The sequence below is a fragment of the Sceloporus occidentalis genome, unplaced genomic scaffold (assembly GCF_023333645.1).
Source record: "Sceloporus occidentalis isolate IW3139 unplaced genomic scaffold, rSceOcc1.0.p SCAF_1, whole genome shotgun sequence".
NCBI classification, from domain to species: domain Eukaryota; kingdom Metazoa; phylum Chordata; class Lepidosauria; order Squamata; family Phrynosomatidae; genus Sceloporus; species Sceloporus occidentalis.
Genome location: NW_028316981.1, coordinates 247,378,444 through 247,394,958, shown reverse-complemented (window position 1 = coordinate 247,394,958; position 16,515 = coordinate 247,378,444). Strand labels below are relative to the sequence as shown.

Below are 16,515 nucleotides of genomic sequence, written 5' to 3'. Positions count from 1 at the left end.
ACTGTAGTTTGTTTCTTGCTAACGTTGCATTTCACAATCTGAATTTCACCATCTCTTTTTTAACAGCACTTCTATAGATCAGGTGATCTATAAAAACTGTCAAACTCGCTGCTAATGTATGATGGAAAGTCTATATTGTTGAATGACTCATTGCTTGTTTGTTTTTTTAAAGAAGGACATGCAAATGACCTTGGATTTGGTGCTGTGAGAATTGCAATTGACAGGCAAAATACTTGTTGGGACCAGTCATAGATCAAGTCATTGTGACTTAATTTTACTTTACTTTGAGAGCAGTATAAATTATAGGTAGGATGAGAGAACCATGAAAGTACTTCCCTGAGTCTATGGAGGTTTTAGGCCTAGTTCCTCCAAGCTCTAGACTGCAAACCAGGAAACATAAGAAATGCAGCAGGCATAGTGTCCAGGTATTCTGAAGGAAAGGGGAAGGATAATGACATAGGCATTCAAGAGTGTCATCAAGGAGTGCCTATAGAGCCTGCTGTATCCTAGATTAGAAATGCATCTAAAGTATTTCATTATAAAACAAATTAACAGTTTAAAATGTTCAGGTACACTGGACTGCAGAAAATTGGGTAGGGTCTCAAACAGACAATCACATGATAAAAGCATTTTGATTACACATTATGTCTACAGATTTGCTTTCTCCTCCTGTTCCTTCTGAGTTTCCTATTTAGTGACTACCCTGGCCTATTACAGTGTCTAAATTGGCAAGCTCTGTTTAGCTTGGGGTTGCACAACTTGTGGCTCTTTTGATTTTGTTGGACTGCAACTCCTGTCACCCCTAGCCAATGATAGGAAATGCTGGTAGTTGCAGACCAGCAGTTTTTGTAAGGCCATAGTTAACAATCTATGGTTTATTTTTTGACCTCCAAACTAGGATTATAAATGGTTTGAAGTGTGCATCTGATTCTTCAAGCAGTAGTCATAGTTTGCCATAACTAACTGCGGGGGATGTTATGTGCAAGAGCAGAAGGAGGTCAGTCATATAACATATGCCAGTAATTATTTTCTGTTCCGTTGAATTAGGCATGGGAATTCCAGGGCTCATAAGGGAGTATGGACACTGTTGAAAAGGGACATTGTAATCTCCTGTTATCTCTCTTGTTTTTTTGGAATAAAATTTATTTTTTAAAGAAAAGGGGAAGGTAACATTTACTCTGTCAGAGTTGTGCCTGATTTTTGAAATTGCAGTTAAGCTTTGAAAAATCTCGTTTGTGGCAGTAGAGGCTTTTTAAAAATACCTTGTAGCCATGCAAATGATTGCTAGTGGGGGGGAAAGTTGACCTTTTTCTTCCTAGTGCACCAACACATACCTCCTGAATCTCCCCTATTTTAATGGACTGATGCTTTTTAAATTCCACCATTGATACCAGTTGAGACCTTTTAAAAAATAGCTTGAGTGCATTTTAGGAGAGGCAATAAAAGTGTGTGAATGGGACCTGGGCAATCATGTTAGGGGCTGCATATTAACAGTGTGGTGATCCTGGGCCCTTTGGACAGTGATCCTACCCATTGCTGGCATTCTCCCCCTGACATGCTTTAAACACCTTTGACCACTAGGCTGAAAAATGTCTCCACACAGTATATTGTATAAGACTAGAAGAAAACTGAATTACAGGAGGAAGATGCTATTAACTATTTTGGATACTCTGCAGTTGGGAAAATGTAACATCATCCTGTATGGAATGTAGCAGTACAAGAAAATCAATACATATGGGCATACCATATCCTGAAGAAATCACAATCATATTGAATCACTGATAGGAAATAATTATTTTCAAACATTATTTAACAGGCAAATGCAAGTTTACTTTGTTTTAAGGTGTTTTTTTAAATATCCCGTGAAACATACATCTTAATTTTTTTTGTTTTGTTTTTGTAGGAACATGAAATACTTATGTTGGATCCAATGAATGACATAAGAATTATAGGAGCAATCACCGTTGTCATTTTGTTGGGCATATCTGTAGCAGGAATGGAATGGGAAGCTAAAGTAAGTAACATCAAACATTAAAGTTATGGAGCAATGATCATTTGGAGGTAAAAAAAACCCTTCCAAAGAGTAAGCAAATATTGAAGGAATGTATATTGGAATCAATATTAATATTAAGACTTCTGACTCTGGAGCATTCTTGCAATAACTAGATGTAAAGGTCAGGACATAACTGTTTGAAATTGCCTATGCGAGTGAACATTTTTAAAGGAATTCTTCAAATATCAGACTTACTTTAGGAGAAAGTTCAGATAAGTGTCCTGAACATGCAGTTTTGTGAACAGATTTCAGGAATTTGTGCCAAAGAGGCTATATATAACTGAGGGGCTGAACAGACAGCCCGTTTGAGCGTATTTGGAGCTAGATTGGAGGTGTGGTGTTTAGATGCGCCACGTCCCCAAGCAGGATAGAAGCCAAATCAGTGATTACACACCAGCCAGCTTTTCTCCCGCTTGGTGGTGGTGATGGGGGGTGATGCTTAGACACCACTTTCCCCTTAGTCACCACTTTTTCCCAAGGGAAAAGCCAGCTCTTTGGGAGTTCTTTTTGCCCCAAAAAGGAGTGAATATTATCCACTCCTTTTTGGGGTGGAATTATGCTGGCTTGGGGCCAGCATCTGTCTGCCCTGGCCCTGATCCAGCCTAAAAGGAGCAGCTTGTCTGTATCCCCCATGAGTCCCCTGTTAAAAATTGGCACTAAAAATGTCACTTTGAAAGAAGAAAGATAAGCCCTGAATGTAGCAAGTTGGTACTGTTGAATAAGCAGTTGAGCCAGTTTTGCATGCAGCGTGTAAAAGTCCTGTGTGGTAACTACTTGAGAAAATATAAGCCTTCTGTTGGTGCAAGATTTACACAACCCTTCTGTACATTAAATAATTCAGTTCATCACTGACAGTAGTATGAACATTGAGATGATGGGCTAACATTTTCCATATTCTTAACCATTTTGTCTAAATCTGCTTGAAATCTGATTGTCAATCTGTAGATTTCCTTCACGCTGTCATCAAATGTTTCTTTAGTCAGGGCATGGAAAGAAATCATCATATCCATCCCCAAAATTCACTATTATGTTTATACACTCGTCCCTCTCATATTATAGGCACAGATTGTTCTGCTGGTGATCTTGCTAGTTGCTATTTGTGACTTCATCATAGGAACATTTATTCCAATGGAGAGTAAGAAGGCTAAAGGCTTTTTTGGCTATAAAGGTAAGGATAGTTAGCAAAAACAAATACACTTAAAATTTTGCTCCAGTGTTTGTCTTTTACTTATGTATTTTACTTACATTGGTATTGGCTCTGTCATTGACTTCATAGACACAGAATGTTTGCTTTTCTTAGCTTCATATTTAACTTTAACTGTAACATTATACTTCTAGTTTGAATAATGTCTTTACCATGTCTTATTCTCAGTTATTTTGTTTAAGTCATATTTCAACATGCAGTCCAGTGAGATATCTGTAGCATGGGGTCTAATCTGTCAGTAAAATTGATGCACAACTAACTTTGTTTTGACTTGTGCAGATTTTGAAGCAAAAGGTGCTTTGCACAAACAGAGTCTCAAAGGGGACTTTGGGAAGGGCGAGAAGCCTTAATCATGCTGTCCAATTGCTTTGGTAAATGGGAGCTTTTCAACAAACCATAGACCTCTATCCAGTGTTTTTGAGATTCAAGCAGTCTGCCTTATTTCCATCCAACAAGTTAAAAATATATATTTAAAACAAACTATGGGTTACTTCTCTGGCTTGCTGAGGGAGATACAAGCCACCTTGTTAAATTGGAACATCACAGCAGAGAGTGGAGTACATGTATATGCCACCTTGTCCTCACCAAGCCAGAAGTTTGGCTTGTAGCTGCAAATTCAGTTTACACCTCAACCTAACAAAGTTAAGTGAGTCAACATGGCAGAATGGTTTGAGTGTTGACCTATGACTCTGGAGACAAGGCTTCGGTTCCTCACTCAGTCATGAAACTCAGTGGGTGACCTTGGGCATGTCACACTCTCTCAACCTCAGGGGAAGACAGTGGTAAACTTCTGAACAACTCTTGCCAAGAAAAGCCTATGATAGGCTCGTCTTAGGGTTGCCATAAGTTGGAAGTGGCTTGAAGGCACAAAACAGTGACAACTAATGGAGTTAACTGCAAGGGGGAAATGGTGCCAGGAGAAGCTTCTATACTGTTCGGTGATATCCCTGGAGGAATGGTAACATATGTGACAGCAACATTTTTTTCAAAAGCTCTTTGGTTTAAAGGGACAGTTAATTTAAAAAGCATTGCTCCAAACAAAGAAATGCATAGGAATCATACTGTGTTGTGTATCTCATGTAAGTAGTAAAACCTCAGTACAGCCTCGTGTATTATGGCTGCACATAATTTGGGCATTCCATGCATCCACACTTTGTCTCTCTTGTTCATTGATTTCCCACCAAATACGCATACATCTGAGGCAGCCAATCCATCATGCGGTCTGACTTCCAGCCTGCCAGCCAGCTGCAAAAGGGAGCAGGGCAGCATGTTGTGTGGAGTTGAGTTGAGCATAGGCTGTCTGCACATGACAAAACACAGGTGAAACCTCCTGGCAGAACATGGATGTCATGGCAACAGATAACATGGTTGATGGAAATGACTTCATTCATTCATTTTTAATTTTTATTTTTTAAGTTTATAAGAGAATGGCTTAGTACTACTCAAAAGGGTGGTCCATGGGCTAATGCTTATCGACAAGCCATCAGCCTCTAGTCCTTGAGCATTTTTAGAAGAGAAAGGAATAATTGTAGCCAGTGGGGACAAATTATGTAGTGATTTCATGGTACATTGGGGGGAAAGTTATAATTGTCCACATCAGATAGTTTAAGAAGCACTGGCCTAGAGGCTGAAGAACATGAGCAAAGAGACAAGGTGAGTTAGATACCCTTAGTGATTGCCATAGTACATGTATGAAATAAGTACTGTCTTCAGTTGTAAATTTGCTAGTCGGTTTTTGTTTGTTTTCTCAGACAGGCTTTTAAAACAGAAAGTTTTAAAATAATGTCCTGGGGGGTTATAATGTTTTAAAGTGTATGGTTTTCAAGTGCTTTTATCTTTTTAAATTGTATTCTATTTTTAAGCAAATGATCTGTTTTAATATTGTAATAATTTAATTCCATTTTAATTGTCACTTTTATACGTTTTTAATTGTACTATGTTTTTAGACTGTAAGCCACTTTGAGTTCTAATTTTGAGGAAAACGTGGGATACAAATAAGCATTATTATTATTATTATTATTAGTAGTAGTAGTAGTAGTAGTATTGAATAATTTGTATTCACTCCAGAGAGCTTCCATCCTAGATTTTACAGTAATTGGACAAATCATCTTTTTTTCTTTTTTAGAACAGAATTGTGTTGTACAGTATTTATTTAAGAGAAAGTAGCATTCATTTACTCTAGAACTGTTTTGGCAAGTTTGTAATTACTTGATTCAGTTAATGTAATATTCAAGTTACAATTTATGATTGAGGAAGATTAGATGGAATAAGGGCATGCATTGCCTTTGTGGTATTGGGGTTGATACTTAAGTTGGGACATGTTAAAAGTTTGTTTTCTTTTTTTTAAAAAGAAATACTTCCTAAATAGTTTAGAAACAATATAGAAATCCATCTTTTAGTTTTTACATTGATCCTAGTCTAAGTTGACTTTCTACAATTTTATTTATAACAGCTGAAATATTTTCTGAGAATTTTGGACCAGATTTTCGAGAAGAAGAAACATTCTTTTCAGTATTTGCTATATTTTTCCCAGCTGCAACAGGCATTTTGGCTGGTGCAAATATCTCAGGTGATCTTGCGGTGAGTAGTTTTTAATTATTCTGCTACTTGATCAATTTGATCAACTCGCTTTTTGATCAAGAAATCAATGGATATATTTATTTTTTAGGATCCTCAATTAGCCATACCTAAAGGAACTCTTCTGGCCATCTTAATTACTACAATAGTTTACATCGGGATTGCAGTATCAGTAGGTAAATAACTTCATTTTATAAATACCTTGGTGGTGGTGTACTACATGTGCTGCAGCTATATCACAAGGCCCAATGTACAATGCTGTCTTAATGTTTTACAGATGTTTTGTGCAGAATTTCTGTTGAAGGTTACTCTGTGAATGGCTAGTAGGGATAGTTTGGATTTAGGTATGCCTTTGTTCCAGAGTGGGACCCAAGGTGGCTTCCACAAATAATTTTCTTCAGAACTTTGGCACTAAATGGAGAATGACAATGGTTCAGTTAAAGTTCTCTCATCTGCCATAGATTAGAAGTAACCATTCCTTTTTCAATAAATTTCAACTGAACTAAGTTTTAAAAGGGACATGTATAAGAAATGGAAAAAGGGGTAAATCACCAAACAAATTCAAACAAATAGCTAGGGGAAAAGTCAGAAAAGCTAAAGTGCAGAATTAGCTCAGGCTTGCTAGAGAGGTTAAGAACAATAAAAAGGGCTTTTTAAGGTATGTCCATAACCAAAGGAAGAAGGAGGAAACAGTAGGGCTACTGCATGGAGAAGATGGAGAAATGTTAATGGGACAGAGAAAAGGCAGAACTACTTAGTACCTACTTTGCCTCCGTCTTCTCACAAAAGGAAAAAGGTGCTCAACTTGAGGAACAAGGAATAGGTGGTTGACTGGATGATCCTTGAGGTCTCTTCCAGCTTTATAATTCTAACTGCCATGGCTCAATGCTGTGAAATTATGGGATTTGTAGTTTTGTGAGATATTTAGCTTTCTCTGTGAGAGAGCTCTGATACAACAATAAACTACAAATCCCAGGATTCCCTAGGAGCCATGACAGTTAAAGTGGTGTCAAGCGGCATTATTTCTGCAGATGCAGCCATGGAGCGACGTTTCTCAAGATGACTGGCATGAGTGGGTCAGTTTGTAAGGGAAACGGCTGGACAGCTTTACTATAGATCCATCTTAAAACACATTTTGTCTCCCTCCCCCCATCCGTTCAGGCCTCTAGCATCAGAAATGTGATATATTGTCATGGCCAGCCAAGATGAGCTCTCTGAGGAGGAGGATGAGCCTCCTCCAGAGCAAGGGCTGATTGAGGCTACACCAGATGTTAGTTCTGCTCTGCCAGGTCCCAGCTGTGCTTCCCCAACCCCAGAGCAGGAGGTCCAACCAGATCCTAGTGCTGAGGAAAGGCCTTCTATGGTGCCACAGCCTAGTGGTGACTCGGGAGACGAGGCGTGCCTGCAAGTGCCTTCTTACCAAGAGAGAAGGGCCGAGAGTGCTTGCAGGCGCAGATCCAGGAGGATTGCAGAAAGACAATTAGCAAACCACCCTCAGGTGGCTTGAGGGAGAGCTTCCCTGATTTAAGTGGGAGAGAGGCTTGAGTTTGTTGCTAGAGTTTATTGCATGATCTCTCGGCGTGATTGCTACTAGCACTAGCTCCTAGTATCTGGATTCTTTGTTACCTTGACCTCGGACCGGACTTTGTTATCTCTTGGCTGTTTTGACCTTGGAGTGTTTGACCAACGTTGTTTCTCGGTATCCTGACTTCGGCTTGACTCTCGGAACGTTTGGGCTTCTGGAATTCTGAACTCGGCTTGTTTTCTCGGACTGCTCTCAGACTGATTCCTTGCAAGGTCTGCTTTACTTTCACTTCCACTGTGCTAAGGCTCTGTTATCGGCTACTGTCAAGTGTCTGCTGGCAGCATTCCTGGACATATATACAGTCGTCCCTTCCCTTATGTGGGGATCTGTTCTGCCCCCCCCCCCCCATAAGGGAAAAAATATGGATACTCAAGCCCCTGTGGTGGTGCGCAAGTACCATTGTTTTGTTCCGGCACGCGGCTCCCTTCCTTCTGGCGCAGCTTCCACGTAGAATGCTGGTGCAAGACCACACACATTCAGTCCTCTGTCTGCCCTTAGAACTAAATCACAAATAGATTCTGTGAGTTTTGACGCAGAAATAAATCCCATTGAACTGTGGACATGTTCAGTAAACAGTTTTATGTGGAATATTTAATATGTGGAATCTTCAAATGACAATTTGATTGCCTTCATTCTTAATCCATTTGCTTATGTGTTAACTGCAGGCTAGGAGATAAGCGTATAAGCACTTCAGGTTTTAGCTTGCATCTGTCACCTTTATAATGGGAAAATTCATGGTTTACTGGCAACATTTGTTTTACACTGGTATTTTAGAGATGAAATTAACTTGAAGAATTATTTGCTAAATAGTTGGTCCTTATTGCTCCCTTACTGCCCCGCAGCTGTTAGATGTCACATGGCTGGAATCCTCTAATTCCCAAAAGCCTTTTTGTCATTAATGCTAAAAAAAAGTTAATCTACAGATCAGCAAAGGCTAAGGAGAGTTGCCTTAATTCTATCCCTGAAAATCATTAAATACCATGCTTTCATCTTATTTTTGTGGTGGAATCAGTGCTCCATCTGACATAGGTTTTAATCATAAATTGTTAAAGGTAACAAATCAATCCTGTGCATGTTCAGTTAGAAGTAAATCCAGCTGTGTTAAGTGCACAATGAAATAAGTTTTACAGTGCAAAATTAAAGGATAAATATCATTTCTGTCAAAGGTAGCATTCTAACACAGTCTAGATAAGCATTTTTTAAATCATAAGTCTTCAAAAATTATGTGTTCTAGTGACATAAGCCCTACAATAAGCAAATAGTTTTTAGTAATTCATAATTTTCTAAATGAATAAAAAAATGTATGGCACAAAGTCCCCTTTTACAAAATAAGAAACAAACTAAGTGTGCTTGCAATAAGTAGGTTTAAGCAAGATTAGCATTGTGCTGGATTGTAGGAAAGCTTGCATGGAGATCCTGCAGATTAGAGCAGATTGTTGGAAGAAATAGCTTTAAATTTAAAACCACTAAAATTCTTGTGGCACCTTAAAGAGAAATATGTTTTATTTGGTATACATTCTCATAGAAGGCCGCCCACTTCATGAGAAGCATGTTGCTAACTTATTCGGCAAGTTATTATATAGATGCTTCAGTGGACAAGTTGGTGGGGGATGTAATCAGCAAAGTGAGAGAGTAGAAATACAAAATATACAGATATTGTAGAGGAAGAAATGTAGTTGGAATGTAGCACTGACTTACTGCTGTATATGAGCAGATGAGCACCAATCTTTCAGGTGGGGGGAAGGATTATAATCAGTGGATTTAGAAGGAATAGAAATGCAAAAAGTAGACAGTTCCGTACACTGTCCATTAACAAACAACGAGTGAAAATTTGTATGTCCTTCCACTGATATGCTGATCATTATCATAGAATGAGATAAAATGCTTAAATTGCATAACTTAGCTAGTTTTGTTAGGATTTTAAAAAATTCTTTTCCTAATGTGGCTGAAATAATCTACTCTGTAATTTGTAATTTCCAGTCTCTGCCTAAAAGAAAGATTTCCTTCACTAAGAGTTGCCATTTTGCTTTGAAGATTCCTTACTTAGGATAAAGTAAGGATTTATCCTAGGATTTAGAATAAATTCTCTTTTAAAAGTGCTCCCTTTCTCTCATATGCCCCTTTCATGTTCCTTGGCTGGAAAGGACAAATGACACATGGAAGAAGAAATTTATGAGGATGAATCCCAGATTCTGGAAAGTGGAGTGAAAGCTGCACTCAGAGCAATTGGGAAGAATAAATCCCCTGACTTATCAATAGAACTACTGCAATCTACAGAAGCAGAATCAAGTTCAGTTCTAACTAAAATCTGCCAGCCAATAGCGAAAACAAAGCGGTAGCCCACAGATTAGAAATGATCATTATACACACACACACACACACATTTTGTCCCTCCATGCTTGCTGTTTGCGAAAGACTAAGGGATGCAAACGGCAAGACAGCAAATGCCGAGGGACAAGTGTGTGTATACATGCGCGTGCGTGCACACACACACACACACACATACACAGGAGATACAAAACATTGCAATAACAACAGGGCCATTGTAGTTTTCATGCAAGTAAAGTCATGCTCACAGTTCTGCAGAAAAGACTCTTACTGTATATGAAGTGAGAACTCCCATGTGTCAGGAACGTAGCCAGGATTTTGGGAAGGGGTGGGGGTCCAGACTAAGTGCCACCATTTTGTGAGGCTAAGAGCCGGAATATTGAGTTAAAACCACCGTCCCCATAATGTTAATTTTAAGGGGTTATATAAAAATAAACCAAAATATTCATAACCTTGGTGAGTGATTAATAAATAGCATATAATTTTGGGTGAATAAAGCCATTATGATAATGTGGTAAAATAAAACCAATCAAAAACTATAACAAATTTCTTTATTAAGAAGAATTAAAATATACTAACATGACACGCAGGCACTTTACTTGTCTTATAAGGTTAAAACTTGTTCAATATTATGCTGTTAATATAATAATAATAATAATAATAATAATATAACCTAAAGCTGCTTTGGGTCCCAATCTGAGGAGAGAAGTGGGATGCAAAAAACACCATCACCACCACATATTAATAATAATAAATAAATAAACAACTCAAAGCTGCTATGGGTCCCAATCCGAGGAGAAAGGTGGGATGCAAAAACCACCGTCACCACCACATATTAATAATAAATAAATAAATAAATAACCCAAAGCTGCTTTGGGTCCAAATCTGAGGAAAAAAGTGGGATGCAAAAACTACCATTACCACCACATAATAAAAATAATAATAAACCCAAAGCTGCTTTGGGTCCCAATCTGAGAAGAAAAGTGGGATGCAAAAACCACCACCACAATTGTTGTTGTTGTTGTTGTTGTATTTCTCCTTGAGTTGGAGCCCTCTTACTAGGAAAACCTGCCCTCTTCCAGTCTTCAAGTGACCCTCTTTCCCCCAGTCCTGCCTTCCAAAAAAGGGGGTGCTCTTCCCCCCCTAAAAAAACCCCTGCAAAATGTTTGCAACCTGTTTGGCCATCCTTCACCCGGAAGGGAATGAATGACGTCACCTGCTCTCCCTCCTGACCATCCCTCTCTCAAAAAAAGAGACACCAATTCTGGGGATAGAGGGACCCCTTTATTTCCCCCAGAGGGAGAGAAAATGTAGAAATTTATCTTCCCTTCAGAGTGACTGCACAGGAAGGGTGGATTGGTATGGGGTGGAAAGAGTCCCTCCCTCCCTCCTTTCTTTCCTTCCTCTTCCTTTCCTCCTCCTCAATGTCTTCTCCTTCTGCAGGAACGGAAACTTTTTTCTACCAAAAGTGTGGAGGAGGAGGAGCATAAGGAGAGGGAAAGACGAAGAAAGTAAGGGAAAGAACTAAGTTGCAGGGAGGGAGACCCTGCCCACTCCTACTCCCTCTCTCTCAATGAGCACGCTTCGACGGGAGGAGGAGGAAGGGGCATGAATGTGCCCACACCCCAAGGGGGGAGGGTCCGGACCCCCCCCCCCCCCTTGGCTACATTCCTGCATGTGTGCAAGTTGGATCCACAAAAGGAAGAGGCACTAGGTATTACATTGCAAACACACATTGGATAATGGTATGGACCAGGGAATTCCAGAAGAAAACCTGCATGTACTTTAGTGACTACAGCAAAGTCTTTGACTGCATAGATCACAAAAATCTATGGAATGTATTCAAAGAAATAGGAGTGCCACTACATTTGATTGTCCTGAAGCATAACCTGTACTGAAGAGATCACAAGGGCCATCCAGTCCAACTCCCCTGGCATGCAAGAACTCTCAATCAATTTGATTTGGATTTCCTGCATGGCAGGGGGTTGGGCTGGATGGCCCATGCGGTGTCTTCCAACTATGATTCTATATTGTATAGCTATTTAATTCATTTGCTAGAGACATTTCTGTCACTTCTGAGGTATAGGTGAATCAAGACAGTTAAGCTTCTCGTGATTTCTTGAGAACTTGTAGACTAAGATATTTAAGTGACTTCAGTGGGGCATTTGCATAGGCATTTAATAATAATAATAAATAATAATAAAATATTTATTTGTATCCTGCCTCTTCCTTTTTGAGGATCGAGGCAGGTAACAGCAAACCAAATGTAAATTACATAAGCAATAACAAAAACATTCCTTTAATCTCTCCAACCCTCCCTCTCTCAGATATAAAATTATATGCCATATGCGGCTTTCAGCATAGGCTGAAAGCCGCGCTGGAAGAACCTATTGCACACCCCATTACTTCCTATGGGGTGTGCACCGTGGGCACGAGCTCCATTACTTCCTATGGATCTCCAGCATACGCTAATTTCCCCTTGCATGGAGGGATTCAGAACGGATCCCCGCATAAGGAGAGGGCCCACTGTAAAACAATAAAACCACGTAATCTACAATAGCAATTAATTAAAACAAGTAGAGCCAGGGTAGCAATATTGGGGGGGGGGGGGCTGGTTTGGATGGATGAATAGTTCTGTTCTATTAGGAGGTCAGTCTGGGAAGGCCTGCCGGAAGAGATCTGTTTTTATTGCCTTTTTGAAGACGTCGAGAGATGTAATATGGTGGATCTCCTCAGGCAGGTCATTCCAAATTTTTGGAGCTGCAGTTAAAAAGGTCCTCTGGGAAGTCACTGCCAATCTAGTTTTCTTTGGTTGCAATAAATTCTTCCCTGAGAACCTGAGTGTGCAGGAAGGATTATATGGGAGGAGGTGTTCCCTCAAGTATATTGGACCCAAGCCATGTAGGGCTTTATAGGTAATGACCAACATCTTGTACTGAGCCCAGAAGCTACCAGGCAGCCAATGTAAAGATTTCAAAGTAGGTGTAATACGGTTGAGTTTAGATTTTCCTATGACCAATCTGGCTGCCATATTTTTGGAGCTTCTGAACATAGCACAAGGGTAGCCCCATGTAGAGCGTGTTATAGAAATCGGGACGAGAGGTTGCCAGTCCATGTACAACGGTTTCTAGGTCCCCCGGCTCTAGGTAGGGTCCAGCTGGCATATCAGCCGAAGCTGGTAACAGGCACTCCTGGCCGTCACATCTATCTGGGATGACAGCTGAAGCGACGAGTCCAGGAGCATCCCCAAGCTGTGAACACAGTCCTTTAGGGGAATGTGACCAGTCCAGGACTGGGGAACATATTTCCATACCTAGGTTTGGGTTACCTATAAAGGGTATCTCCGTTTTGTTTGGATTCAGCTTAAGTCTATTTTCCCTCATCCAGTCCATTACTGACTTCAGACAGTTATTCAGAGGGGTGATGCCATCCTTGGTCACTGAAGCAGTCCGAGACAGAAAAAGAAATTTATGATTGGGTGTGGTGCCAGAAGAAAGGTGGGTTAGAGATTAAATAAATAAATAATGCTATAAATATAAGACAGAAAAAGAAAATGGATGCTTTTATCTCACGTTTTTGTCATCACTGCTATGACTCTAAAAACTGTTTTGTTGTTTGTGTTATTCCACTTTTTAAAATATGGGATGTTGGAGAGTGGAAACCTTATCTGTGTTATATGTAACTATTTTGGAAGTGATGTATTTGAACACCTTATTTACTGGAAGACATTGAAAGTAGCTATACAACATCTTTCTTTACTGTTCCATGAGCTAACTCCTGTTTTTCTGTTCCTAGGGGCTTGTGTTGTTCGGGATGCCACTGGAAACATAAATGATACAATTATCCATGAACTGACAAACTGTACTACTGCAGCTTGTAAGCTGAACTTTGATTTCTCCTCCTGTGCAAAACCAGATACCTGTCGGTATGGTCTGATGAACAACTTCCAGGTGAAGAGTGATTTCTAATGCTTGGAAATGTCAGTTGAGTGTTGATCTGAAATGTTGTCTATGTTTTATGCATGATTTAAAAAATAACAGTTGAACTGCTCAGCATACTTGTAAGAACAGATTAAAGTAGAGATTTTTAGCATTTTTCTCCTTGTGTGCATGTTTAAATAAGTGGTAGGGAGCAAGCATTTGAATTGGGAAATTTCTCCCTAATTAAATATTTGAAGTAACAGGAGAAATTTAAAGCTTCCCTATACACACAAATAGTTTTATATTTTTGATATATTTATCATGAAGTTACCTTTTAAAATCTTGAGCTAAGATTATTCTGGGCAGGATCCAGTATTCTGCTGATATTATGCTTCTGTCACTGCATAATATCTGTCCCCATGCATTCTCAGAGACTGCTGTGGGAAGCTGAGAAAACCCCCAGTGCAGGTTTTTGGATGTGTGTTTACAATCTGTGGTTAGAGATGTATGCTTATGAGGAATGGAAATAGGTTAAGGGAGACATTGCTTTTTATGTTTATTTTGTCCCTGCTGGACATAAAGACTTTGCAGGCTTTTTAAAATAATACAAAATGGTTACAAAAGTGTCAGAGGCAAAAATGGCAAGAGTGTAAGTACCATAAGCTATTCCACTTTCACCTTGCCTTCAGCCACCTCCCTGTGTTGTATCTAATCCCATTAGGTTGTTATGATTACTTCGTCTACATATTAAGTTTGAAGTCAAATGAAATGCTATCAATATTGGTAATTTTTAAAATTTCAAAACCCTTCAGAACTGTGTTTCAGTACAGAAGTAGTATTTGTTTTTTTAGTCTTCCAAGATGAGGCCTTATTGTGGAACCAAAATAATAAGTTGTGTATACAATCTGCTGTATAGTGAACTTAGAAAGAGCGGGATTGGGGAGGGTGGATGAAAGGGAAAAGTGTCCTTTGAGAATGGTGGCTCATCAGTATCTGCCAAATTTAACTCTACTCGATTATTTAAAGATATATTTGCCACGACTGAGTCAAATATACTTAGGATTTTAGAGTTCTTGGAAGTTTTAAGCAATCTAGCAGGTTATTGCAACATTTCACATATTATCTCATTCTTACATCATAGGTGAAAGAAAATCAATACAGTATTATCTCCATAATGTGATGTGGAGACTGAGGGCAAAACTCAAGTAATGTAGGCCACATATAAGGTTCATGACCACCCTGGTGTGGATCAGGGACTTAGCAATACTTCTGTACTGACTCTCAATCTATAATCCAGGCTGTAACTGTGAAACTTGGATAGCAATGAGTGAAATAGATTTTATTTGTATTAACATGTACAGAGAATAACTAAATCTGTTACTACTTCATATTAATATATGAATGTTTCTCCCAACTTTACATTTATAATAATCCAGTGTTTGTTCTGATAGTAAATATGTTTGTTTTTATAATAATAGCTTGGAAGACATATAAACATAGCAAAAGTTAATTTAACTAGTTTCTCCTTAAAAGGAACTGTTGTATGCAGACTGTTTATGTGGCAGGAGAAGAAAATTTAGTCTAAACTTCCAAGATCTTCTGCCACCCAACATATATGTTCTGAAAACACTAAACTAGAGGCTTAACTAAATTTGCCTGAAATCTGGATAATTACCTAACTAGATCATTAATGCCAAAGGTACTGAAGCTCTTATTTTCTTGTGATTCCTCCCCAGCAATCATTTACAGTTTTAAAAACACTTTGAAATTGATCAGTTTATTCAAAGAAAATAATCAAAAATCCCGTTAAACTACTGCAGGCCCAAGAGAACCCAAGAGATTGTTTTAATCCCAGATGTGATGAGAGAGGTGGTCGGCAAGTGGGATCAATTTCTGTATTCTCTACATTTTTCTTTGCAGTCTGTTCTATAACTTATCATCATCCCTCTTTATGCAAAGAAACAATTCACTGTAGTAATTAAATAGGAATGTCTGTGCTAGTGGCTGGTGCTAGTGGCTGATTTCCACCAGGATGTGACTGATTGAGTGAATTTCACCCAAATCAGCCAGTATTTAGCTGTCAATGTGGAATAGCTTGCACTGAGTGCACTCCCTTCCTTCCTCCCTTTATTCCTTTGGTTAGTCTCATAGGCTTGAAACAGCCCAAAAAGCTGTCATCAAGCTGCATTGAGGATATGGCATTCAGATGATGCACGCCCAGAACGCAGCCAGAAGCCACCCTAGGCACGGCTCTTTCTTGAAGAACTGGCCCAGAAAAAAATGGTAAAATAATACTCCTTTTTGGCTCCCAGTTTAGGACCACGGTGGCAGCCCATATTGAGGCTGGGCATGTGTGGCTGCCATACTCCTGGGCTGAACTGCGGTGGCACAGTCCTGCCATGGACCTTTGCACCGTCTGCTTTGCCCCGTAGTCTACTTAATGGGTCTTGAGCACTGTGAAGAAGCTAATGCTCTTCAGTGCAAAGCACATAGCCATGCTCACAGTCTGACAACACATTTAGTTGTTATTTAAATGTTTTGGTTTGGTTTGTTGAAACCTTCTCATGACCTTTCCTATATTCAAGAATTAATAAGATGAGATGAGAAACAACCCAGTTATGGTAATTGAACCTAAAATCAGCTTTCTTCTGTTACATAGCTGAATTTAGATAATTAAAAAAATGATTACCTCATTTTCTTACCTCACTTCAAGTCAAGTCCACTATAAGTATTCATCAGTAACTGCTGTAAAAAAAAAAGTAATGTGTGCTTTCACTCAGGGCTGTAAGAAAGAGAGATGATTCATTCAGATGTAGTGAAGCCAGACATCATTTAGACACTGAAATTT

General features: G+C 39.2%; 1 protein-coding gene across 2 annotated transcripts in view; it reads left to right on the top strand.

The window, feature by feature from the left end:
- Positions 1 to 16,515, top strand: part of SLC12A2 (solute carrier family 12 member 2) — a 74,486-nt gene that overhangs the window by 25,511 nt on the left and 32,460 nt on the right. For both annotated transcript variants that reach the window (XM_089491339.1, XM_089491336.1), the window contains exons 6-10: positions 1,904 to 2,014; positions 3,113 to 3,221; positions 5,710 to 5,837; positions 5,926 to 6,010; positions 13,543 to 13,697. In XM_089491339.1, the coding sequence (XP_089347465.1) occupies positions 1,904 to 2,014; positions 3,113 to 3,221; positions 5,710 to 5,837; positions 5,926 to 6,010; positions 13,543 to 13,697 (588 nt within the window). The remainder of the gene's footprint in view (positions 1 to 1,903; positions 2,015 to 3,112; positions 3,222 to 5,709; positions 5,838 to 5,925; positions 6,011 to 13,542; positions 13,698 to 16,515) is intronic.